Below are 25,949 nucleotides of genomic sequence, written 5' to 3' on the forward strand. Positions count from 1 at the left end.
TCTCTGAGCTTCCTGGACTTCCTGAAAGTCTATTTCCTTTGCCAGATTGGGGAACTTATCTTTTTATTATTTGTTCAAATAAGTTTTTCACTTGTTGCTCTTCCTCTTCCCCTTCTGGTACCCCTATAATTCATACTTTGGAACATTTAAGGATGTCCTGGAGGTTCATTCCAAAGCTTCTCCTCATTTTTTTTTGAATTCTTGTTTCTTCATTCTTTTCTGTTTGGTCATTTTTTTCCTCCTTCTGGTCCACTCCATTGATTTGAGTCCCAGTTTTCCTTTCATCACTATTGGTTTCCTGTGCATTTTTCTTCATTTCACTTAGTGTAGCCTTCATTTTTCATCTAATTTGTGACTAAAATCAACCAGTTCTGTGAGCATCCTGATCACCAGTGTTTTGAACTGTGCATCTGACAGATTTGCTATCTCTATGTTGCTTAGTTGTATTTGCTCTGGAGCTTTGATATGTTCTTTCATTTGGGCCATTGTTTTTTGTCTTGTTGTGCCTGTTACATATGAGGGGCAGAGCCTTAGGTGTTCACCAGGGTGGGGCAACCCATGTTGCTGGGTTGTGACCCTGTATGTGAGGGCAGGGTCCCAGAGGGAACAATGGTGCTTGTTCTACTCTCTGTCAGATTTCATTCCCTTCCACTGCTTCCCCCAAGCAAACTGGGCCTTTCTGGGCTGATTCCCATGTGGATGAGCTTGTGCATGTTCTAGGATCCTGTGGGTCTCTCCAACAAACTCTCCTGTGAGGCTGGGAGTGTCTCCCAGCACCTCAGACCCTACAGGTGTTTTCAATCAGTGTTTTGAGGCTTTATTTCCCAGCATTGGGACCCTGGGTTGCACGGTCTGTCTTGCTCCCCAGTTTCATCTGGTTTATCTGCATGTGAATGTGGGACCACCTGGTCAGTCATCCACCTTGCACACCAAGCCCGGCTTCACAATTGCTGCCTCATTGGGTCTACCTGCTGCTGTCTTGCACACCCAGGGTTTGTCAGTTGCTGCCTTGCATGCCCGGTACCACTGCTTCTTTTGCCATGACCCCTCTCTGTCCAGCCACCTGACCCTGCCCCTCCTCCCAGTCTGGATGAATGTGCCTATTTTAACCCCTTGGCTTTTGTACTTCCAGACAGTTCAATTTTCTGTCACTTCTGGTTATTTTTTTCTAAATTGTTGTTGTCCTTATTTTGGTTGTGCAAGGAGGCACAGTGTGTCTACCTATGCCTCCATCATGGCCAGAAGTCTATTTTTTCCATTTTTATCCAAGGATACACCCACTGATTTTAGAGAGAGGGTAAAGGACAGGGGAAAAAGTGAATGAGAGAGAGAGGGACATTAATGTAACAGAGTAACATTGATTGGTTGCCTCCTATATGCACCCGGACTGGGGAATCAACTGGGCAACCTAGGCATGTGCCGTGACCAGGAATCAAACCCATGACTTTCAGTTTACAGGTCAATGTTCCAACCAACTGAGCCACACTAGTCAAGGCTCTTAAATATTTTATGAGAAATATCACATTTTTGGTTTTTCAAGGCAACAAGGGCATGCTATTAAGCTAACTCTAAAAGAGATCTTAAAGCACACCCTGAAAGAGTTAAAATAAAAGTAACAAGCTATGAAGACCTGTGATTCAGTAAATTGAAAAATTGCTAATGGGCACATCCCAGTTTATGGTTAGGGAATTTCATGTTATTGTTGAGCAAAGTCCTCTCTCCTCCAAACTTTTGAACCCACTGGATTTTGAATTTTTACTAAATGTTAGTTGAATAGTATTGTAAATGATAAGTTATGCAAAACAAATAATGAATATATACACAAAGGAGTGAAATTTGGCTTCCTACTTTTCCACCTTGACATGTATTTTGCCAAAATAACCAATTCTTCAATTCTAATGCTCTCACTTTTTCTATAGTTGATTAAAATTTATTATCTGAACTTTGGCATACTTAGCATAGTTTCAGAGTAAGAAAATCAAACAACTAACCTCCAAAATAATGCAGTTAGGAGTTATTCTGAAATAACTAAGAAAACAAACAAAAGAGGTCATCTGAGGAGGCAATATGTGTAGAGGTTACAAGACAGCATTACTTCATTTAATCTTTACATAAAGTTTGTAGCTCAGTGCCTGGCACATAGTAAGAGGTTAATAAGTATTAGTTATTATAATTTCTCAAAATAAAATCACTTACCTTTGGTAACTTTTAACACTTGTTTCTAGCCATGAAAACAGACACAATGTTGATTTAATCATTCCTGTCCTGGACTCTGATTCTTTATTTGGGTACCTAAATTTTCCACCAAAAAAAAATCACATGAGGGCCCTGGCTGGTGTAGCTCAGTGGATTGAGCGCGGGCCTGCGAACCATATAATTGAGGTTCAATTCCCAGTCAGGGCACATGCCTGGGTTGCAGACCAGTTCCCTGCAGGCCAGTTCCCAGCAGGGGATGCACGAAAGGCAACCATACATTGATGTTTCTTTCCCTCTCTCCTTCCCTTCCCCTCTAAAGATAAATAAATTAAATTAAAAAAAAAAGAAATCACATGAGTAAAAAAAGTTTTAGTAATGGCATTAGAATTCATGTGGGTAAAGACGTACATAAATAGTCTACTAGTGTGCAGGGCAATGACAGGAAAATATATGTACAAAAATAAAAAATAAAGATTTCACAATGATTCAAAACTATGAAAGGGCTTTGGCAAATGAATCAAGCTGGAAGATAAAAAGAAACATAATTTTCACACTGTTATGAAGGGATTATAATCAGCAATGAGAAAAAAACTGTGCAAGAACACTAAACTTATCAAATTCGTTGTTTGGAGATTCTAACAGGGAAGCCCAGTACTTGAATATCCTTGGCTAAATAAATGCCCTCTTCTAGTCAGGAAACTTCATAGAGAAGTGAGGCAGGAAAATTGCTGTAGCTACAGCAGTGAGATAACCTAAGCATCAATGGGGTGACATATACATGACAGCTAGATTTCCTTTCACCCAATTAAGTTTGATTAAAAATTTTTTTTCAATACCAGTTTATTAGTTTCAATACTATTTTGTATTTGTTTCAGGTATATGACCTACTGGTTGGTTAGGCAATCATCTAGTTTACAAAGTGTGCCCCCAATATTTCCAGTACCCACCTGGCACCATAGTTATTACAATATTATTGACTATATACCCTACACTATAATTTACATCTTTGTGACTACTCTGTAACTACTAATTTGGACTTCTTAATCTCTTTACCTTTGCATCCAGTTCCCCAACCCATCCCCTCTTGGTAACCACCAAACAAAATTGCAACAGTCCCATAAATACAGAGAGCAGACTGGCAGTTAATGTTGATTTTTAAAATCATATTTGAAACCATGTGTTTATAACAGTCCCATTTTGGTGAATATATAGATATTCCATAAGGGAGAAATTCATGAATGAAATATGAAAGCAAAGGTATTCATGATTATTATGAATAGATATTTGCTTAATGTGACCTTGTTTCCTGAAAGGGGTCTGTCACTGAAGATCTGATTGCCAACATCTAGAAATCTGGGTAGAACTCAAATGTCAGTCTCCATCTCTACAAGGAATTCAGTGTAGTTGCTATAATTAGACTTTTCTGCACTTAGAGAAATGGGTATAAAGGATTGCCACAATATTCTTGAGGAAGTGTTGCCTAGGCTCTTTCTGGCTTTCTTAATCATTTTTGGTCAGCTGCTTTAAGAGAGAAATCTGTAAAAAACAAAACAAAAAACATTTCCAAAATTAGTTGGGATTTGAGGTCACTTCTAAATAGGTAGTTGACTTCTTTCAATTTTAACAAATACTTCATGAGCAACTGTAGCATGTTGAATCAGTATTGTACTACCTGCTATGGGATATAACAAAAATTATGAGTCTGTACAGAAAGTATTCATCCATGCAATATGAAAAATAGAGACATTTATTGAAGAAGATACAAAAAACATTGTCCATAGGACAATGACACTTCAGTCCCCTTCAAGGTAGGCACCTTGGGACCTCACATAGATCTCCCAATTGTCATCAGTTGCCCCATCATATTTTCCTGAATCTCACTGATGGTCTGAAATCTCTTCTCTTTCAAAGGTGATTTTAGTTTTTGGGAAATCCAGAAGTTGCAGGACACCAATCTGGGCTGTAGCGGGGCTGGGTGATTTGATGTTTCACAAAAACTCTGCATGAGACATGATACATGAGCAGGTGCATTGTCACCGTGAAGCTGCCAATCACCAGTTGCCCATAACTGCAGCCATTTTCATCATATTACAGCTCTCAACTGACAAAGAACATTGAAGTAGTACTCCTTATTAATTGCTTTTCCTGGGTGGGGAGCAGACTCATAATGAACAACACCTTCCCAATCAAAACACACAGTTAATGGTCTTGATTTTCCTGTGACTTGGCCACACACTCTTCAGGCATGGACAACCAGGTGACTTCCACTGGCACAACTAACCTTTCATGTCCAGATCATAGCTGTAGAGCTACAATTCATCTCCAGTTATGACCTTGAGGAAATCTGGTTCATTGGTAGTGGTTTGAGTCAAGTCATAAGTGACTGCACCACAATGTTCCTTCTGCTCTGGTAGCAGAAGCTGCACGACAAATTTTGCCACAGTGTGTTTCACGGCAAGATCCTGCATCAAAGTCTCGGACACAGTAGTGTTCAGAATCCCCAGATCAGCTTCTAACTCTTACACTGTCACTCGCTGATCTTTGTTGATTGCAGCCCATTCAACATTCTCAGGTGTTCTGCTTGTTGCAGCCCTTCCAGAATGTGGATCACTTTTAACAGATTTTCAAGCACGTTTGAAACATTGTGCCACACTTTCATTTGCATTACACTCATTGAATTATCTCCAAAAGCCTTCTGAATCATACGAATAGTTTCCGTGTTGCAATGTTGAAGCTTCACACAAATTTGATGCAGATTCATTGCTCTACTCACTCAGTCATTTTTAATACAATGGCCACACTGTACACAAGCTCAATCAATGGCATCTACCACCCCCACTGACTAGTACAGTGATGTTGTAATTGTTCACCCATGTGCATTCCAGTCCACTCTCCTTGGCTGCCAGGTTACATCGACATCACTCAAACCGTTCTCATTATGTTAACAATGGCTGGAGTTTTTCTGGACAGACTTCATATGACACATTTTTCTTACCATTTAGTTTATTTCTTTTAAGTAGGGAAAGGGTGATGAGAAAACAAGATTTACATATGTAAAATAATATGAAAAATATTCAAGATAATTGAGCACAAAGAGCTAGATTGAATTAGCTTGTTGGCTAGAATAGTTTCAATTTTCATGCTGGTTGTAAATCTTGAGATAGATTTCAAGGTATGGGTAAGAGTTAGATACACAGCAAGAATTAAAGAGTATCTGAAGCAGCAAAAATGTGAATGAAGACTACAGGCCAGAATAACATGATGTATGCCCAGGAAAGTGAAATTTACTATTGCTGGAACAGAGACCATGTTAGGACATAGAGTGTGTTACTATAGTCATGTAAGTATGTATAGGCTTTATATTGAATACATGCAACTTATTAATATGATGGCATTTAAATACACTGTGTAATGATATTGACTCTACCAGTTTAGGTATCTATTTAGGATTTCATTTAAAAGACTACTCTGTTTGGGAAGTAGTCAATACTTCCCCAAGAAAGCAACTTGAAAGGGTACAGGGACAAGAAAATGTTGTGATGTATTCAGACTTTCTAAAATGTGAAAAATGTATATATTAATAAAAATACAGTGATGCTGTACTGTATTTTGAGTGTGGCTTTTTTCTATTTATCTGTATTTTCTGAATAGATCATAATGTCACAGACGTTATTATCAAAGCCAGTCTTTACTTACTTTGCAGTCCTTTCACTTGCCTCAGTATGCATGATTTTTTAGGATCTGCATCCAGAGGACAGGTTGAAAAGGAAGTATCATTGGTCAAATTTGAAGTCAAAATCCTTGCCAACACTTATTGTTTGTTGATTTATTGATGATAGTTATTTGGAGAGCTGGGAGGTGATGATATCTGATTGTGGTTTTAATTTGCATTTCTCTGATGACTAGTGACATTGAGCATTTTTTCATGTCTGTTGGCCATCTGTATGTCCTTTTAAAAGAAGTATCTATTCAGGTCCTTTGCCCATTTTTAATTCAATTGCTTGGGCTTTTTTGGTGTTTAGTTATATGAGTTCTTTATAAATTTTGAATACTAAATGTGTTCTCCCATACAGTGAATTGTCTTTTTGTTTTGTTGATGGATTCCTTTGCTGTGCAAAAACTTTTTTGTTTGATGTGGTCCCATTTGTTTATTTTTTCTTTTGTTTCCCTTGCCCAAGGAAATATCTCAGAAAAAAATATTACTAAGAAAAATGTTTCAGATTTTACTGCCTATGTTTTGTTCTAAAAGTTTTGTGGTTTCAAGTCATACATTTAATTCTTTAATCCATTTTGAGTTTTTTTGTGTGTTGTGTAAGAAGGTGGTGTAGTTTCATTTTTTGCATGAATCTGTCCAATTTTTCCAACACCATTTATTGAATAGACTGTCTTTATAAATACTATATGATTTCATTTATATGTGAAATCTAATGAAGAAAATAAAGTAAACAAAATAGTAACTCATAAAGAGAACAGGCTGACAGCTGTCATATGGGCAGGGAGTTGAGGAGCTACGTGAGAATGGTGAAAGGATTAAGCAAAAAAAAGTGATTCATGATGACAACAGTGTGGTGATTACCAAATAGAAGGGGACTGGGGACAGGTAGAAGAGGGAAAGGGAGAATAAATGATGATGGAAGGAGATTTTACTTGGGGTAGTGAACACACAATGCAATATATAGATGATGTGTTATAGAACTGTACACCTGACATGTAATTTTATTAACCAATGTCTCCCCAATAAATTCAATAAAAAATTTAAGTTCATTTATCATACATATACTTATGAATATGTGTTTTTATAGGCCACCTTTGTACCACATGCAATATCAAAGATAGTATTACATGCAACCCAGTTTACTAACCTTCAGGTAGTGTTGCTTTGGAGATGGGAGGCAAGGTGGAAAACACTATTGAAAAGATTGGTACCAAAAAATAGAAAGTTAATAGAATAGTTCTTTTTTTTTCTAAAGGTTTTATTTATTTCTTTTAAACAGAGGGGAAGGGAGGGAGAAAGACAGGAAGATAAACATAAATGTGTGATTGCTGCTTATGCTCCCCCTACTGGGGGCCTGACCTGGCCCACAACCCAGGCATGTGCCCCCACCTGGAATGGACCAGTGACTGTCTGGTTTGCAGGCCGGCACTCAATCCACTGAGACACACCAGGCAGGCAGAATAGTCTTATTTAGGATACTATTCATAGTGCTTTGTGTTTAAGATTTTGGAAGTGTCTGGGGTCTAAGAATTTTCTATATTTGGCCCTGAGCTACTCTTTCTAATATCTGATTGATTGGATATTCAGTCTAAGTAATAAATGGATAGCACCCAACAAGAAATTCATACAAACACATGGAATTGAAGATTTATTTATTCTAACTTTAAGATATGCTAATAAATCAAGCTGACTTTCACTGGGAAGATGCAAGTCCAAATGAAATTAATTCTGTAGTCAGTATAATTCAAATGTTTCACATTTTCGTTTCCAAAATGGGACAGATGGGTAAGCCATGTGGTGATAATGGGCAATTCAGAGATTTTGATTTACTTGTTTTACTGTTTTATGTAAGCATCTATATTCCAGAACTTTTATATAAATTATTTAAGTTTGCATTTTTAGGTCACTTAGACTTATGTGAAATGAAATTTAAAATGTTATTACAGTATTGCTTTTCCTTTAAATTTCTCCTATATTGAAAAAATGCATCCAGATGCAAACAAATTCAGTAGCTTGGTTCATGTGATGACCTTGTAATGAGTTACTTGTATTAATTGGTTATTTCACTTTTTTCATTTTCTATCAAAAACATCTGTGAATTTAGAAACACTTGACACTGTTTATAATTGAGGTTGATGTTTTCTTCAGGTGGTAATTCACGATGATGGCCCTGAAAAACTGGACCCCAAATATTTTGGAGAGTTACTTGCTGATCTAAGCCGCAAAAATACAGATCTATATCATTGCCTATTAGAACATTTGCAGAGAATTGGAGGAAGGTATGGTAAATATTTCATATACCTTGATAATGTAGCTATCAAACATTTTGTGATAATCTAGTATTTTTAACAAACTATTTTAGAGAAGTTTTTTGGTTCACAGCAAAACTCTAGTACTTTTAATGGAGAAACAGCACAACTATATAAGGAGATATAAGCAAATGGCTTATTTTAAGAGTTAATGTACTTTCTGAAGATCATCAAAGAGATCATACCAGCCCTTTAGGATCAGTAAAGAATTCTGTACCTTCTTTGGTAATGTATTTTAATGGCACATGCAGCCTCTTGGACAAGAGCTCAAAAATGCATGATATACTATGACTTGTTTTAAGATACTGCATTGATTATACAAGACACAATCCCACTGCCAACATATTACTGTTTCTTTGCTGATGTGTGGTCAGCATATGGAGGTCAGCATTCAATATACATTCAATGTTATATATTGTAAACATTGTATATTATTTTAATATTATATTGCATATAATATATCAAACATAAATTATATGATTATCTGTTAAGTGATATAAATAAAACATATATGTTACACACTCCCAAATTTTTCTACTACATAGTGTCATTATACGGGATGAGGCAAAACTAGGTTTATAGTTATTCATATGAAAAATAATATAATAGTTAATAAATAATATTATGAGAATAAACTCTGTTTCACATATACTTATGACTGTAAATTTACTTTTGCCTCACCCTGTATTTGTGGTCATCTAGGAAACCTCCACAAATTTATAAAAAAGTAGAAAAATCTCCTACTCTTCTCTGTAGGAGAAAGTCAGACAATTTTTTCCAGTTCTGACTCCCAAACTAGATTCTAGTATTTTGCAAGACATTTTAATCTGTTGTGCATCTCTTTTCCTTTCCATTTATCACATTTTTCTCTCCGTATTTAGCTTCTTTCTCCCTCAGTTTTATTGCTTTTATATTCATAACTGCAACCATTCGCTTATCATTACTCTCAACTGCCTTGCCTCTGGATCTTTTTGTTCTTCCCACTTAGAAAAATCCCAGTTCTGAATTAGTTTAACTCTCTGCTTTATTTATTGTTTTTCTTAAATCACTATCTCCTCCACCCGGTGTCCAACCTCCACTACCCAAAGAGTTAGGAGGGCTCTAGAGGGCTGTTTTATTGGCCCTTGTTTTCCTGGTGATTGGTTTAGTGCAGACTCAGTAAATCTCGAATGAATGAATGAATGAATGAACAGTTACATTAACAGTTAGCATCATGAATGCTACATCCATGCAGTTAAGCACTGTTACAGCAAAGCACAGACATTTATTTGAATTGGAGTCATTATAAATGCATGATTTCCATTTTTGAAGCTAAGCTTTTATTACTGTTTATACTAATCAACACTTTCTCTGATTACCCAAAAAACTATTTCACAGATTCATCCATTTATATAAGTCAGTATCTTAAACTCTTTTCCTTCACTCTGAGTAGTCAATTATTTATTGAACATGTACTACGTGCCATGCTCTGTGCTTTTTTCTGTATTACCTAATTTGCACAGTAATGCTAGCATGTTTTAAATGAAGACTCAAAAAGCACAGAGGGTAGGTTATTAACTCAAGGTCACATGCTTTCTAAGTGTCTGAGATGAATTCGAACATTTTTAGTACTCTTTAGCTATAAACTATAACTTAGTTTTTATGCAAAGTGTTCCCTAGATACTCATTTTGCTCTCCATGTTCCTCTTCTTTGCATTCATAATGCCCTGTAAATATGTCATCAAAGTATCCCTTTGTGAAATCAGGAGAATATAGACAGACACACACTGTTAAGTACCCTGATAATAGATCCAGACTTCCTATGTTAACTTCGCATTCCAGCTTTGGTTATGCACCAGATGTGTAATATTGACTAACTTGTTTAACCTCTGTTCTTAGGTTTCTTCATCCATAAAATAGGGGTTATAATAATATTTCTCTCATAGATTTCTTACGAGCATCATCAGCATAATGTGAGAACTTAGAGACAGACCTACAGAATGAGAGACTCTGAGGGTAGGGCCCAGAAATAAGCTCCCCAGAGGATTCTGATACATTTTCAAGTTTGAGAACAGACCTAAGGCAGTGATATTCAACCGAAGTAACTTGAGAACCTTTACAACATGCAATATCTGACTATTTACTCAGGGGCACTGACCTCTTTTCCTTTAGATTGTCAAATAAAAAATAACAACAGCCAACATAACTAAAGCTCTCCTGTGTGAATGAACCAAAATTATACCTATTTTTGTCAGATTAGCAAAAAATAAAATATTTTTTTGGTGTACTGCAGAATTTTTTAATTAGTTTAGATATGTCATGAGATGAAAAAAGTTGAAAATCACTGACCTTGGGCCACACAAGTGGCAAGATCTGGGCCTCTGAGAACTTTGTTTTCAATACTAGATATTGCTTAAGTACCAATCACTTAAACAAGATATTGTGGACAAATTAAAGGAATTATCAAAATTTTGAATCATCACATTTGAAAAGTCACAGGATTTAGACCAATTTTATACAGAGCAAATTTTGCCTTGGAACAATTATGTTTGTATAAAGTACAAGACAAGATAATACTCATGTTTCGTGATGCCCCCAGTGCAGAACATGTGGCATTGACAAAGTCACTGCTCAATAAAGGTTTTCAGAGGAGAATTCAATATATTCTAAATTTATTAGTCTCATACTAAATCAAAGTGGACAAAGCAGCCTGGACAAATCAAAAGTTATTCTCCACATTAAACTCTTCATGATGGGGAGAGGATCTCAAACTTTTGGCATTTAAATGTTTTTGTTGCTCATAAGGTTGTCAGGGTTTTTCTCTTCATTCCTTTCCTGTCCCCCCCCTTTTTTTTCTGTATTACATTTCTTTCTTCTTGGTAGATAAAGTGAGTGCCACTTTATTTGTTTTCCCAGTGTAATTCCAGCCTCCACGGGCCCCAGTGCTGAATAGAGTCAATCCTCACTGACCTTTCCACCTCCACCTCCCACTCTGCTCTGTTTTTCCGCTTTCTCCATCTCTCCCTCCTCTTTTGTCTCCACTTTGCATTCCAGATTTCAATTCAGCAAGGAGTGCACTCCAGGGTCAACATTAAGGAAGGCTGTCTCATAAAACCATTCTGGATACTCTTTAATATTCTAATATTAAAGGCTGTTGGCTGTTTCTTGTTTTGTTTCTTTGTATTGCTTTCTTATTTGTAGAAAACAGTAAGGGACTGGGACATGTGTATTAGGTCAGTATTGGAATTCAAATTTTAAACATAAAAGACCTGTTAATACAGTGATAACCTCAATTAACAGTAATGCAAGACTATTAAAACTGCAGCATTCATATTTTAACTTGTTTTACCTTCTAATATATGCATGCAGTTACTTTAATAAATATTAAATAAGTAGAAGATACTTGATTTTGTTTGGTAGGGCCACTCAACAATTTCTATTATTTTGGGTGACACAGGACATACCACATAGATACATACATATATATATATATATATATATATATATATATATATATATATATGATTTGGCATATGCAGTTATGTGTTGGGAAATGTAGTCTTCAGCTCTTCTCTATATTACCTTGTACCACCTTTTTATAAATGCATGCAACAGATTTTGCACAGTGAGTGACCCATTTATTTCAATAAGCAATACATTACTCATAAACAGTTACTTAGAAGGTAAATGTAGACGCTAGCTTAATATCTCTAGCATAATGTACTAGCTAATGTAATATTAAGCTAGCTTAAATGTACTAGCTTAATGTCTCTAAAACATGTTTCTGTTTTACTGAGGATATGACAATCACAATTTATGATTTTCTAAGACTGTCTTATTATACTATAATGTATTCTATCTTGCTTTCAGAACATGTGTACTGGTTTTTTGTTTGAGAAGTATGTTTACTGCATGTATTTTGGGCCCAATTCTTCCACTAAGCGCAGAAGGAGCAAGCAGGCAAAAATAAAGGCCTGTCTGTTGCCACTGACAACACTAGAACTGCATCCTTCCCAGCTTTCACTACTCCCCAATGAAACAAATGCCAGACCAATATAATCACCAGGGATTCTCTCCCAGCATTTGCCTACCAACCATGGCTTCAAAAAGGGCCTTCCAACCCTCATGGTCAAACCCTCATTTTGATGCTGGAAGTTCTATTATTATACTAAAAGTTTGGTCATGTCGCTTAATGTCTGTTCCTATACAAATATTTAAATATCCTCTAAGCTTTGTCTCTGTGAAATATATTGTAGTGTAGATTGAATGAGTTACTCAGTCTTACCTTGCAAGTTTGGATTTTGTTAAAAGATGAAAGACAATAGAAAGAAGCTGGAATCAACATTGAAAATGAACAATGCAAGGAGAAAAGGAAAGCATGAATAGAGAACAAGTATTATCATTATTTATTCACTCAGGTAGCATTTACTGCCAGGCATGGAGGACTTGTACATCTAGCCTCAAACAGACTGGTATGAATGGATGCTACTAACCAATTCTGCATGTTCTATTGGTTTTTTATTTGGTTATTGTTCATTTGGAACAGATTAGCTAGCTACAGGAAAATTATCTTCATATTTGTAAGTACCATTTAGTTATTTAAATTTTTTTTCATTTGTACTATAATTTGAATTGGTACTGTTATGATACATTAAAAAAGTGATATAAAATAATTAGAACATTAATATTCATATATTATCAATGTATATATTTTCCTAACATTATCTATCTTTCTTTTTCATTTTTACAGCAAACAGGACTTTGAGTCCACAGATGAGGTAAGTGCAAAGATAAATTCAAACACAGCTGATAGCAAAGCAAATTCTGATATTTGCACTAATAATATTGTTTTAATTTGGTACCTTTATTAGACTGGGAACACAGGTTCATCTGGTATCTTGATTAAACTGACAACAAGAAATGATGATCATTTTGCTTTTAAAATGATATAGCCATTTATATCTTTGTAATCACTGTAAAAGTAATCTTAAATTACTCATACAAAAAGTTTTATCAGCTTCCAATTTATGATCTAATTTGTCTTTGCTTATCAGAACATTTAAAATTTCATTGACCACATATTCTCTGCTTTATAAAACTGAAATCTACATTAACTAAATAAATAGCAAATTCAGTTTTAATGTATTTTGAAAACTTGTATGTCCCATGACAATTAGCCAACAATTTGAAGTATTCTTATGTGTTAATTTTATTATATATGCACATCTTGTTAATAATTACTTTAAATGGAATAAGTCATCAACTAGAGAAAGAATTTAATGTAATAAAACATTTTTGTTAGTTTTTATCTTTGTTTCCAATGTATTGATGCATCACATTTATTACAATTATTCAATAAGCCCTAAATTGCCTTTAAAAACATTGAGTTTAATTCAAGTTCTCACCTAAAATTAGTGTAAGGTTCTAAATTGCTGTGGCAACATTACCTTTCAAAAGTCACCACAGCTCTGTGTAAATTATCAATAAACCCTTAATATTATTTCCTCAAAGTTTCTATGTTTAAAATCAGGCTCTAAAATTTCATATCCACCACAAAAGAAAAATTCCAGAAGGTTTTGAAAGATACACTAAAATGTTTAATGGGATTTAAGAGACTATTCTCTTGTTTTTAAATTGCTGTTTTTAAAAAAATAGAAATGGGCCCTGGCTAGTGTGGCTCAGTGGATTGAGTGCCAGCCTGTGAACCAAAGAATCTCCTTTGATTACCAGTCAGGGCACATGCCTGCGTTGCGGGCCAGGCCAAGCCCTTATTTGGGAGTATGCAAGAGGCAACCACACATTGATGTTTCTCTCCCTCTCTTTCTCCCTCTCTTCCTTTCTGTCTAAAATAAATAAATAAATAAAGTCTTTAAAAAATAGACATGGAACATTTGATTGGTTGTCTAAAGCTTTTCCCTGAAATGGCTGAAATTCAGGATTCTTTCCATGGTGAATGTAGTATAATCTATGTTTCAAAGTAAAAACTGATAAGGTTAGAAATGAAATTTGTAACAACTATTACCTGAAATGTAAAATAATATTTTGATATCCCTAAAAATAAGCCCAATGCACAAAAGTCTGTGAACTCTGACCATAAGATTAAAATACTAATGTGTAACTGTTCAATGGATGAGCTTCTCTTTTCTTACAGTCAGAAGACATTGAATCCTTGATTCCCACAGGGTTGTCAGAGTTTACAAAACAGCAAATTCGCTATATTCTGCAGGTGAGTTGGGGTCAATAGTGGGTGTGACAACAACACTAACAAACCATTAAGTTAAGATGATTCCCTTAATTAAGAACAGAAATTTTCTAATAAAATCATTTTTCACAATAATTGATTAGATTTTGATTGCATTATAGTTTGGTCAGACCATCAAACACTAGTAGTACATACATGACTAGCATTCAGGGAAGCATTCTAGAAATATGGGGTGGGGCAAAAGTAGGTTTAGAGTTGTGAGACTGTGAAACACAGAGTTTATTCATGTTTTATTATTCATTAATATTGTATTATTTTCCATATGAACAACTGTAAACCTACTTTTGCCCCACCCTGTATTATTCCTTAACATTGAATGCCCTTGGTCTCTCCTTCCTGCCTTGCCTTTCCTAAACTGAGGAAGACTAGAGACCACTCGAGAAGTCAATTCCCCTACAATAAAGGGATAGATTAATACCATGGGAATATGACTAAAAAAAAACACATGTGTTTAAAAGAAAGGATTCTGAAGATAATCTAGTTTTGTGTAAAGAAGATAATTTCTAAATTTGACTTTTGGTCTCAAAGCTTTGTTGGTCATCCAAATTTTGGACCTGGTGTCATATTTGTAGAACTCAAATAAAATATTATTTTTAGTGGCACACAATCTGTATTATAAAGAGACAGTGGTATGGGGGACGTATATGCTCCGCAAAACCTGAATCCTGGAGACATCCTCAATATTGTATCTGGAAGTGGGATGTTCCTCCAAAGTGCATTTATGGCCTATTTGTACAAAAAAATTCTTTTAAGGATTTTTGCATCTAAGATCATGAGAGACATTGGTCTGTAATTTTCTTATCTTGTATTATCTTTGGTTTTCTTATCAGGATAATAATACTTGCTTCATAAAATGAAATGAGATGTGGTTCTTCCTTTTCTGCTCTCTGGAAGACACTGCATAGACTTGGTATTGATTCTTCTTTTTTTTTTTTTTTTCAAATTCTTTTCTTTTTTTGTAAATCTTATTTAGTTATTTTTCAAGTACAGTTTTCTGTCTATTTCTCCCATCCTAACCCACCCTGCCCGTGTTCCCCACCTCCCTCCCATTTCCTCCCTCCCATTTCCACCCCCCCTTGTCCCTGTGTCCTTTATACTTGTTCCTCTAAATCCCTCCAATTTTTCCCCCTTAAATTCCCTCCCCTCTCCCCTCTGGTCGCTGTTCCCTTGTTCTCTATTTCAGTGTCTTTGTTTTTATTCTGCTTGCTTGTTTGTTTTGTTGTTTAGCTTCCTGTTAAAGGTGAGATCATATGGTATCTGTCTTTCAACACCTGGCTTATTTCACTCAGCATAATGCTTTCCAGTTCCATCCATGTTGTTGCAAAGGGTAGTAGCTCCTTCTTTCTCTCTGCTGCATAGAATTCCATTGTGTATATGTACCACAATTTTTTGATCCATTCATTTACTGACGGGCACCTAGGATGCTTCCAACTCTTGGCTATTGTAAATTGTGCTGCTATGAACATTGTGGTGCATAGGTTCTTTGAAATTGATGTTTTAGGATTCTTAGGATATAATGCTAGCAGTGAAATTGCGGGGTCAAAAGGCAGGTCCATTTTTCGTTTTCTGAGAAAATTCCATACTGTTTTCCATAATGGCTGTACCAGTCTGCAATCCCAACAACAGTGAACTAAGGACCCCTTTTCCCCACAACCTCTCCAACATTTGTTGTTGGTTGCTTTGTTTATGATAGCCATCCTGACTGGTGTAAAGTGGTATCTCATTGTGGTTTTAATTTGCATCTCTCTGATAGCTAACAATATTGAGCATCTCTTCATGTGTCTCTGGATATTCTGTATGTCCTCTTTGGAGAGGTGTCTGTTCAAGTCCTTTGCCCATTTTTTAATTGGGTTGCTTGTCTTCTTAGAGTGGAGTCGTGTAAGTTCTTTGTATATTTTGGAGATTCAACCTTTGTCTGAGGTATCATTGGCAAATATGTTTTCCCATACAGTTGGTTGTCTTTTTAATTTAATACTGTTTTCTTTAGCCACACAGAAGCTTTTTATTTTGATGAGATCCCATTTGTTTATTCTTTCCTTTATATTCCTTGCTCGAGGGGACCTATCACTAAAAATGTTGCTGCATGAAATATCTGAGATTTTCCTGCCAATGTTCTCCTCTAGGACTTTAATGGTTTCAAGGCTTATATTTAAGTCTTTTATCCACCTTGAATTTATTTTGGTGTATGGTGTAAGTTGGTGCTCAAGTTTCATTTTTTTGCACATAGCTGTCCATTTCTCTCAACACCATTTGTTGAATCGGCTATTTTTACTTCATTTAATGTTGCTACCCACTTCATCAAATATTAACTGATGTTAGAGAGTTGGGTTTATTTCTGGGCTCTCTGTTCTGTTCCATTGGTCTATGTGCCTGTTTTTATGCCAGTACCAATCTGTTTTGATTACAGTGGCCTTGTAATACAGTTTGATATCAAGTATTGTGAACCCTCCTACATTGTTCTTCTTTCTCAAAAGTGCAGCTGCTATTCGGGGTCATTTATGGTTCCAAATAAATTTTTGAAGTGTTTGTTCTATGTCTGTGAAATATGCCATTGCTACTTTAATAGGTATTGCATTGAATCTGTAAATTGCTTTGGGTAGTATGGACATATTGATGATGTAAATTCTTCCAATCCATGAACAAGGAATACGTTTCCATTTGTTTGTGTCTTCTCTGATTTCTTTCTTCAGTGCTGTGTAGTTTTCTGCATACAGGTCTTTTACCTCCTTGGTTAGGTTTATTCCCAGATATTTTATTTTTCTTTTTGCTATATCGAATGGTATTTTTTTCTTGATTTCTGCTTCTGCTGATTCATTGTTAGTATACAAAAATGCCTTTGATTTCTGGATATTGACTTTGTATCCTGCTGTTTTGCCAAATTCATTAAATAGTTCGAGCAGTTTTTTAGTAGAGTCTAAAGGATTTTCTATGTACACTATCATGTCATCTGCAAACAGTGACAGTTTTGTTTCCTCCTTTCCTATTTGGATGCCTTTTATTTCCTTTTCTTGCCTGATCGCTGTGGCCATAACTTCCAAAACTATATTGAATAGAAGTGGTAAAAGTGGACAACCTTGTCTTGTTCCTGATCTTAGTGGAAAAGCTTTTAGTTTTTGTCCATTGAGTATGATATTGGCTGTAGGTCTCTCATATATGGCCTTTATTATATTGAGGAATGCTTCCTCTATTCCCACTTTGCTGAGTGTTTTTATCATAAATGGGTGTTGTACCTTATCAAAAACTTTTTCCATGTCTATTGACATGGCCATGTAGTTTTTGTCTTTGCTTTTGTTTATGTGATGAATTACATTTACTGATTTGCGAATGTTGAACCATCCTCCCATTCCTGGGATGAATCCCACTTGCTCATGGTGTATGATCTTTTTGATATATTGTTGAATGCGATTTGCCAATATTTTGTTGAGGATTTTAGCGTCTATGTTCATCAGCGATATTGGCCTGAAGTTTTCTTTCTTTGTTGTGTCTCTATCTGGTTTTGGAATTAGGATGATGCTGGCTTCATAAAAAGAATCTGGGAGTTTTATATCCTTCTGGATTTTTTGGAATAGTCTGTGGAGAATAGGGGTTAGCTATTCCTTAAATGCTTTGTAGAATTCTCCTGTGAAATTATCTGCTCCACGGCTTTTGTGTGATGGGAGTTTTTTGATTACTGCTTCAATTTCTTTTGCTGTTATTGGTGTGTTTAGATTTTCGGCTTCTTTTTCATTGAGTTTTGGAAGATTGTATTTTTCTAGAAATGTGTCCATTTCCCCTAGGTTTTCACATTTCTTGGCATACAGTTCTTCATAGTAATTTCTTACAATCCCTTCTGTTTCCGTGGTATCAGTTGTAATCTCTCCTCTTTCGTTTCTGATTGTGTTTATTTGTGTCTTCTCTCTTCTTTTCTTGATGAGCCTACTTAAAGGTTTGTCTATTTTGTTTATCTTCTCAAAGAACCAACTCCTGGATTCCCTGATCCTTAGAATTGTGCTTTTAGTTTCTATGTCATTTAATTCTGCTCTAATCTTTGTTAATTCCTTCCTTCTGCTTGCTCTGGGCTGTCCTTGTTGTTGTTCCTGGAGTTCGTGCCACGGTAGGGTTAGGTTGTTTGTTTGAAATGTTTCTATCTTCTTTAGGTAGGCCTGTATTGCCATAAAGTTCCCTCTCAGGACTGCCTTCTCTGTGTCCCATAAGTTTTGGGTTGTTGTGAGATCGTTTTCATTTGTTTCCAGAAACATTTTGATTTCTTCCCTAATTTCATTCTTGACCCATTCATTGTTTAATAGCATACCATTCATTCTCCATGATTTTGGGTGCTTTGGGTTTTTTCCTTTGGGGTTGGTTTCCAATTTCAGTCCCTTGCGGTCAGAGAAAATACTTGGTATGATTTCAATTTTCTTGAATTTGTTGAGGCTCATTTTGTGTCCTATCATGTGGTCTATTTTTGAAAATGTTCCATGTGCATTTGAAAAGAATGTGTATTAGCTTCTTTGGGATGAAGGGCTCTATATATATCAGTTAAGTCCATTTCCTCTAGTGTGTTGTTTAATGCCGCAATATCTTTGTTGATATTTTGTTTGGAAGATCTGTCCATCTTTGATAGTGGGGTGTTAAAATCCCCTAGTATAATTGTGTTGCTGTCAATATCTTTCTTGAAGTCCTCTAAGATTTTCTTGATATATTTGGGTGCCCCTATGTTTGGTGCATATATATTTATGATTTTAATGTCTTCTTGGTGGATTCTTCTCTTGAGTATTATGAAGTGACCTTCTGGGTCTCTCTTTATGGCCCTCTTTTTGAAGTATATTTTGTCAGATATGAGAATTGCTACCCCAGCTTTTTTTTCTTGTCTGTTTGCTTGGTAAATTTGTTTCCAGCCCTTCACTTTTAGTCTGTGATGGTCTTTTGTCATGAGGTGGGTCTCTTGTAGGCAGCATAGGTGAGGGTCATGCTTTCTTATCCATTCAGCTATTGTGTGTCTTTTGATTGGAGCATTTAATCCATTTATATTTAAGGTTATTATTGATAGGTACTTATTCATTGCCATTTTTGTACCTGTGTTCCTCTCTGTCTCTCACTTTTCCTTCCTTTTCTTAAAGCAGTCCTTTTAGTATTTCTTGTAGGACTAGTTTGGTGGAGGCATATTCTTTTAGACTTCTTTTGTCTTGGAAGCTCTTTATTTGGCCTTCTATCTTGATTGAAAGCCTTGCTGGGTAAAGTAGCCTTGGTTGTAGTCCTCTGGTTCTCATTACTTGGAATATTTCTTGCCATTCTCTTGTTGTTTGGAGTGTTTCCATTGAGAAGTCAGTAGGTAACCTTATTGGGGCTCCCTTGTATGTTACTTCTTTTTTCTCCCTTGCTGCCTTTAAGATTCTCTCTTTGTCTTGGAATTTTGCCATTTTGATGATGATGTGTCTTGAAGTGGGCCTCCTTGGGTTCCTCTTGATTGGGACTCTCTGTGATTTCTGGATTTGTGTGACTTTTTCTCTCATCAAATTAGGGAAATTTTCTCCAATTACTCTTTCAAATATGTTTTCTAGCCCTTGTTCTTCTTCTTCTCCTTCTGGTTTCCCTATTATTCAGATATTATTACATTTCATATTGTCTTGTATTTCTCTTAATCCCTCTTCATTCTTTGATTTTCTTTTCATTTTCCTGCTCTTTCTGTGAGATGCTTTCTACTTTGTCCTCTAGCTCGCTAATCCTATCCTCTGCCTCATCTATCCTACTTTTGATACTTTCTATTGTGTTCTTCAATTCAGAAATTGTATTCTTCATTTCCTCTTGGCCCTTGCTTATAGTTTCTATTTCCTTTTTCATATTGATGTAGTTTGCAGTGAGATCATTGTAGCTCCCCTGTAGTTTCTGGTAGCTCATTGTGAGCTCTTTGAACTTTGTGATAACCAGTGCTTTGAATTCAATATCTGATAGTTGACTTGCCTCTATTTCATCTAACATTCTTTCTGAGGCTTCCTCCTTTCCTTTCATTTGGGAATTGTTTCTTTGTCTTCCCATTGTTTGTGAGACTCTTCTTGTTAGCCTTAGCTTCTAAAATTGATCTATTCTGACTCCCTGGGTTTATGGTGTGAACCTCTGTGGTATAATATCTGTGAGTTTCAGTGGTGCAGACTCCTTCAGGTATCTTGATGTTCTCCGTTTCCACCTACTCCTTTTATCATGTATGTGTAATCAGTTGTAGGAGGAGGCAAAATGGTTTATGACAGCAGAAGAGTTTTTTTTTTAGGATATTTAAAGTCACAGCTGGTAGAGAGGAGATAGGCGATATTTAGGCTATATATAGTGTTACCTGTATTCTTCAGCTCCACTTGCCACTTTTAGGAAAGGATGGACAAAAGATAAGCCTCTTGTTGGGGAGAGAAGGCTTGTTAGTTGGAACTAGAAAGCAGTGAGGTTTCAGACGGTCAGATTTTGAGGTAAGGTGAATGTAAGTAACAGTAAATAGGTGTAGTGTGTGAGCAAATAGTTAATCACTACAGTGATAGAATTCAGGGACCTGTACAATTGGCTAAGATCCATGAGATGTGTTGTGGAGTATTTACTGTTGTATAGATCACCTATTATTTACACTAATATTAGAGCAGCCCTCATATAACAAACTCTATGTGATCTGCCTGAGTAGGGGGTATAAAGCTTTCGGTAGTGTGCTAACTGAAAACAAGTGGAGTGGAGTTTAGAGGATTAGCAAGGCACTGTAGAGGAAAGGACAGGGAGAGCATGTCTAATAATACAATATACTACTCGAGACTGAGAAGCCTATACAGAAAGAGAAGGAATACAGAGGTATTATTAAAATAGAAAAGAAGTGAGAATAATGAAAAAATATGCAACACCTTGTGGCTTCCCTACTATAGGAGGGTAGAATTTGTCTCTCTGCCTCTACTGTTGAGATGCCCCCACTTTGGGTCCCATTCTGGTCCTTCCACAGTTCCTAGTTGTTTGTGTCTCTTGTGGGTAATAGGAAATGAAGCAACAAACTAACAATCAAACAAAAAGGCAGGAGAAGGGAGTCAAAAGCAATGAGTTTAAGAGGAAAGGGAGAAGGACTAAAACAGAGAAAAAGAAAGGAGAGGAACAAAGTATATAAAATTAAAGCAGTGATAAAATTAAAAATATATAGGATTACTAAACAAACGCACAAAAAAGTTACTAAAAAAAGGGGGGAAACCCAAAAAACAAAAAAATAACAAAAACAATAACATCAACAACAGAGAAACCCTTTCCTTCTTGGTTTCAAACTGTCCAGACTGGTTTTTCTGGTTGCAGCAGGATCTCTCTGTGTGCTGGGATGTTGGTGCAAGTGTGCACACCAGCCAGACTACCAGATTGGGGTATGGGCACCCACACACTTGCCAAGGTTCCTGGGACCCACAGGTTCTGGTAGTGTCCTTCCCAGTCCTGTGGCGGGACTCAACCACTTCTGTGCCTGTGCACATTGGCCAGTTGAAACCAGCAGGGCACTTCCCAGTCCTGTGTGGGGGACTCAGAGGCTTCTGTGCCTGTGTGCACCCACCAAGCTTTCTGGGATCCGAGAAACCAGCAAGGTGCCTCCCAGCCCTGTGGTGGTGACTCCAAAGTCTCCATGCCCGCCCGCATCTGCCAGGCAGTCTGGGACTGCGAAACTGGCAGGGCGCTTCCAGGTCCTGTGGGTGTGACCCCTAAGTCTCCACGCCTGCAAGCTCCCGTCCACGCGACCGGCAGGGTGCTTCCCGGTCCTGTGGTGAGACCTCAAATGCCTCCGCTTTCCCCCTGGCTCGCTGCAAGGCCGGGTGGGAAGCAAGCCACGCTGTCCTGGCAGGAGAACACCTCAGTGCACTTAAAAAAAAAAAAAAAAGCCCAAAACTCTCCAGACAGCCTGCCTCTCAGTCCAGCCCAAATCCCAGCTAGACTCCTGAGGCCAATGTGTCTCTCAGTTCTCCCAGGCTTGCAACCACAGAGTCTGCAGTTGAACCGGGTCCTGTGTCTTTGTGACCCTCCCTGATAATGCAAGCTGGCAAGCAGACAGGTCTCTGCCCAGTGTTGTCCAGTTTTGCTTATATGGGGAGTAGGGGAGCTGCTGGCCCGCGCTGGTGGCCACTGGGGCTACTGGGGGCCCAGGCTCCCGTGGTAGACACCTCTGGTGTTGTTCCCAGACCAGTGGCTCTGGTCCCTGGCGGTGGAGGCAGCACCAGGGCCACCTGGCCAGGGGTGCAGGCCCCCACTGCCACTTTGTCTTTATTCTGGTCCCCAAGACCCCATTGACCTGCTGCTGTCTGGTGTTTCAGCGTCCGTCACAATCTCTGTTCTTTTAATTTCACAAATGCTGGATAACCGATGGATTAGTGCACTGCTTCTCTATAGATCTGCCAGGATTTTCACCTACGAGTACAGTAGCTAGAATCCTCTCCGTCCTACTCTGTCGCCATCTTCCCCAGTAATTTCTTATTGAAGCATTTTTAATGTCTGCTTTAAAATTCTTTTTAGACAATTTTAACATTTCTATTATCTTGATGTTGACATCTATTAATTTATTTTCTTATCAAGTTGAGATTTTTCTGGTTCTTGGAATAAAGAGTGATATTTAAAATTGAAACTTGCCCTGGCTGATGTGGCTCAGTGGATTGAGCATGGGTCTGCAAACCAAAGGGTTGCCAGTTTGATTCCCAGTCAGGGCACTTGCCTGGGTTGTGGGCTGGTTTCCCAGTTGGGGGCACAAGATAGGCAACCATGCATTGATGTTTCTCTCCTTTTCTTTCTCCCCACCTTCCCCTCTGTAAAAATAAATAAATACATTTTCTTCAAAAGTTTTTAAAAATAAAGTAAAATTGAAACTTGGACATTTAGAGTATTATGTTATGACTGGATCTTCTCCAAATCTTCTGTATTAGCAGGCCTCCTCTGATATTGAAACTACAGGGGAAGTGGGAACACTGTCTGTTATTGCTAGCTGTGGGGTAGAAGTCCCAGTTCCCCACTTAGCCTTTACTTACCTTTATCAGAAAAAGAGCTTCTTGTTCCTCCTGACCAGAGATATGAATTATGGCCCTTTACTAGCTGCCCCCTTTTTAGGGCCTAGTTTAGATAGGCAGGAGAAACACTGAGAGTGGAGTGGTCTCATTTCCGTTGGGCAGTGATAACAGTCCCTACTCTCCAGTAAGCATCCTCTGATATCACCATAGCAGGGATGTGGGGCAGTATCTCATTCCTGCTGAATAAAGTGAGAGCATAGTCTCCTTTCACAGTCTCAACAGGCACCATAATGCCTGAGGTCTCATTTTTGGTCAGTGGGAATGAAAGCCCCATCTTTCCACCCTCCCTTTTCTAACACCCACCTGGTGAGTGGCATCAGTGCACCTTTTTAAGGTCTCTTGAGAGGGAGAGTCTAGGCTTTGTTCCCAGCCTTTGATGGTTTTGGTGGGAGAAGAGTTGCAGGGTTTCTTTTTTTCTGTGGTGTTTAGCTGGAGTAGAGTGATTATTAATCTAAAAGTTCTTCACCTCCCTAGGCCACTGTTTTCACAGTCCTTTGGCTACAAAGAGCAGGCTTTTCCAGGGACTTTTGTTATTTGTACCAATTGGTGTTTCTGGGTTGTTGATTTCCCCAACACCAGCCTGTGATATGTGAAGCAAAAAGAAATCCCTGGAACTCACTTCTGTATTGTTCTTCAGATCCCAGTGATCCTAACAAGACTTCTGTCTTTTCACCTTTCAGAGTTTTTTAGACAACATCCAGGGCTTTTAGTTAAACTTAGCAAGAGAAACAGGAAAAAGTATTTCTAGTTCATCTTTCCAGAAATAACAATTGCCTTTAAAAAACATTTTTCTTTGAAAAAATTACTTTAATCTAGTAAAAGGACTTTATCCCACTTATTTCACACTTATTTATAATTTTAGATGTTTCTATCTGTTAAGGTTAAATGTATCTAGTGTAGCAGGCAAAATGCATGCATTTGGCAGCATACTTAGGAAGATGTATTTTATTATTTGAAGGTTGACCATATCATCTTTTCTAATATTTAAATAAAGAATAAAAGTAAATTTGAGAATTTCTTGATAAATTTCTATCTTGTGAAAATGATGTTACTTCATCATAAAAAATAATGTGCTCTATTCTAATTATATAACTATGATCTCTTCAGGAGAATTGCTTGAATTATTTATGCATGTTATTAACAATATTGTCATATCAAAAATAAATTGTTAATAAGTTCTGGTAGGAACAGAAAAATAAGACCACTATCACTTACATTGCCTATTTTTAAATGCTAGTATAAATAAACCATTGTTTTCTTCCTGCAGATGAGGGGTATGTCTGAAAAATCACTCCGGCTAGTGCTATCCACATTCAGCAACATACGAGAGGAGCTTCGTCATCTTCAAAATGATTTGACAGTAACATATATTTTGATTTTTCTTTCCAGAGTCCTTCTAGTTCCTACCTTCCTAACATAGAAACCAAGGCATTCAGTCTACCTTTTAAATTTTAAAATTTAGTACAAAACAGCTTTATGCTTACCTAGACATTGTTAATTTCTTGAAACAGTTCATTGATGCTGAGAGGGAAAATCAAGCTGTCCCATGTAAAAAGAAAGAAAGTTGAGAATGCACTTATTAATTAGTTTACAAGTAAGGCAATTTATTGCTTAAAGCTAGGGAGTAGCTTCTAAAACTAGAATACAGAGTCTGACTCATTGAATGGTAATTTCCCCCTTTTGTATAATAATAGAAACACTCTGAATTTCTTTGAATACTTGAAAATGTCTTTCTCTAAGAATTTAAGCTTTTCTATTTTAATTGTTCTTGGTGCCATCAATTAGATCCATTCAGAATATTTTTCATACAATGAATAACTCCTTGAGGACTTTGGAACTGGGTTTTTTCTGAGTTCTGATGAACACATTTAGACTCTACTTTGAAAATTCACCACCTGCTGGGATTAACAAGGAGTCTTTGAAGATTGGAGTAAAACATTAAAATCATTCAAAAGGTTCTGCTTCGTTGGACTTTGAATTAGTCAATTCATCAAGTTGTCTCTTTTAATATGCAGGTTTTTAAAGTCTCAATACTTTTGTATCCCATATTTTGCTTAAGTTTAACAATTCTGTTTCTTAGCAACTACAAGTGAAAAGTGCTTATTTAAACCTTCCAAAGTAAACGAGTCTTTGTGTTATGTGACTTTGGACCAGTTTCTGTAATTCTGAGTCATAACAAATAATTTTGTTTTAGTCCCTGGAAAATGACAAGTTAAGACTTGAAAAAGACTTGGTTTTCAAAGAAACTCAGATAAAGGAATACGAAGAACTCTTGGCATCAGTGAGAGCAAATAACCGTCAGCAGCAGGTAATTTGATATTTTCATTGATGATAAACTAGATGTATGATTTTTCCTATGCCTAATTACTGGTACACTGGAGTTATGAGACACACTCCAAACACAATTAAAATATGATGGAACAATTTGTTCATATGAAAATTGAGTGTTTTTTGATATTTCC

General features: G+C 36.8%; 1 protein-coding gene across 1 annotated transcript in view; it reads left to right on the forward strand.

Annotated features, from left to right (window-relative positions):
- POF1B (POF1B actin binding protein) overlaps positions 1-25,949 on the forward strand; it is a 77,047-nt gene that overhangs the window by 38,650 nt on the left and 12,448 nt on the right. The window contains exons 7-11 of the mRNA XM_053662430.1: positions 8,060-8,190; positions 12,950-12,977; positions 14,351-14,425; positions 24,755-24,847; positions 25,682-25,795. Coding sequence (XP_053518405.1) covers positions 8,060-8,190; positions 12,950-12,977; positions 14,351-14,425; positions 24,755-24,847; positions 25,682-25,795 — 441 coding nt within the window. The remainder of the gene's footprint in view (positions 1-8,059; positions 8,191-12,949; positions 12,978-14,350; positions 14,426-24,754; positions 24,848-25,681; positions 25,796-25,949) is intronic.

The sequence above is a fragment of the Artibeus jamaicensis genome, unplaced genomic scaffold, assembly GCF_021234435.1.
Source record: "Artibeus jamaicensis isolate MK-2021 breed Jamaican fruit bat unplaced genomic scaffold, CSHL_Jam_final contig_241, whole genome shotgun sequence".
NCBI classification, from domain to species: Eukaryota; Metazoa; Chordata; class Mammalia; order Chiroptera; family Phyllostomidae; genus Artibeus; species Artibeus jamaicensis.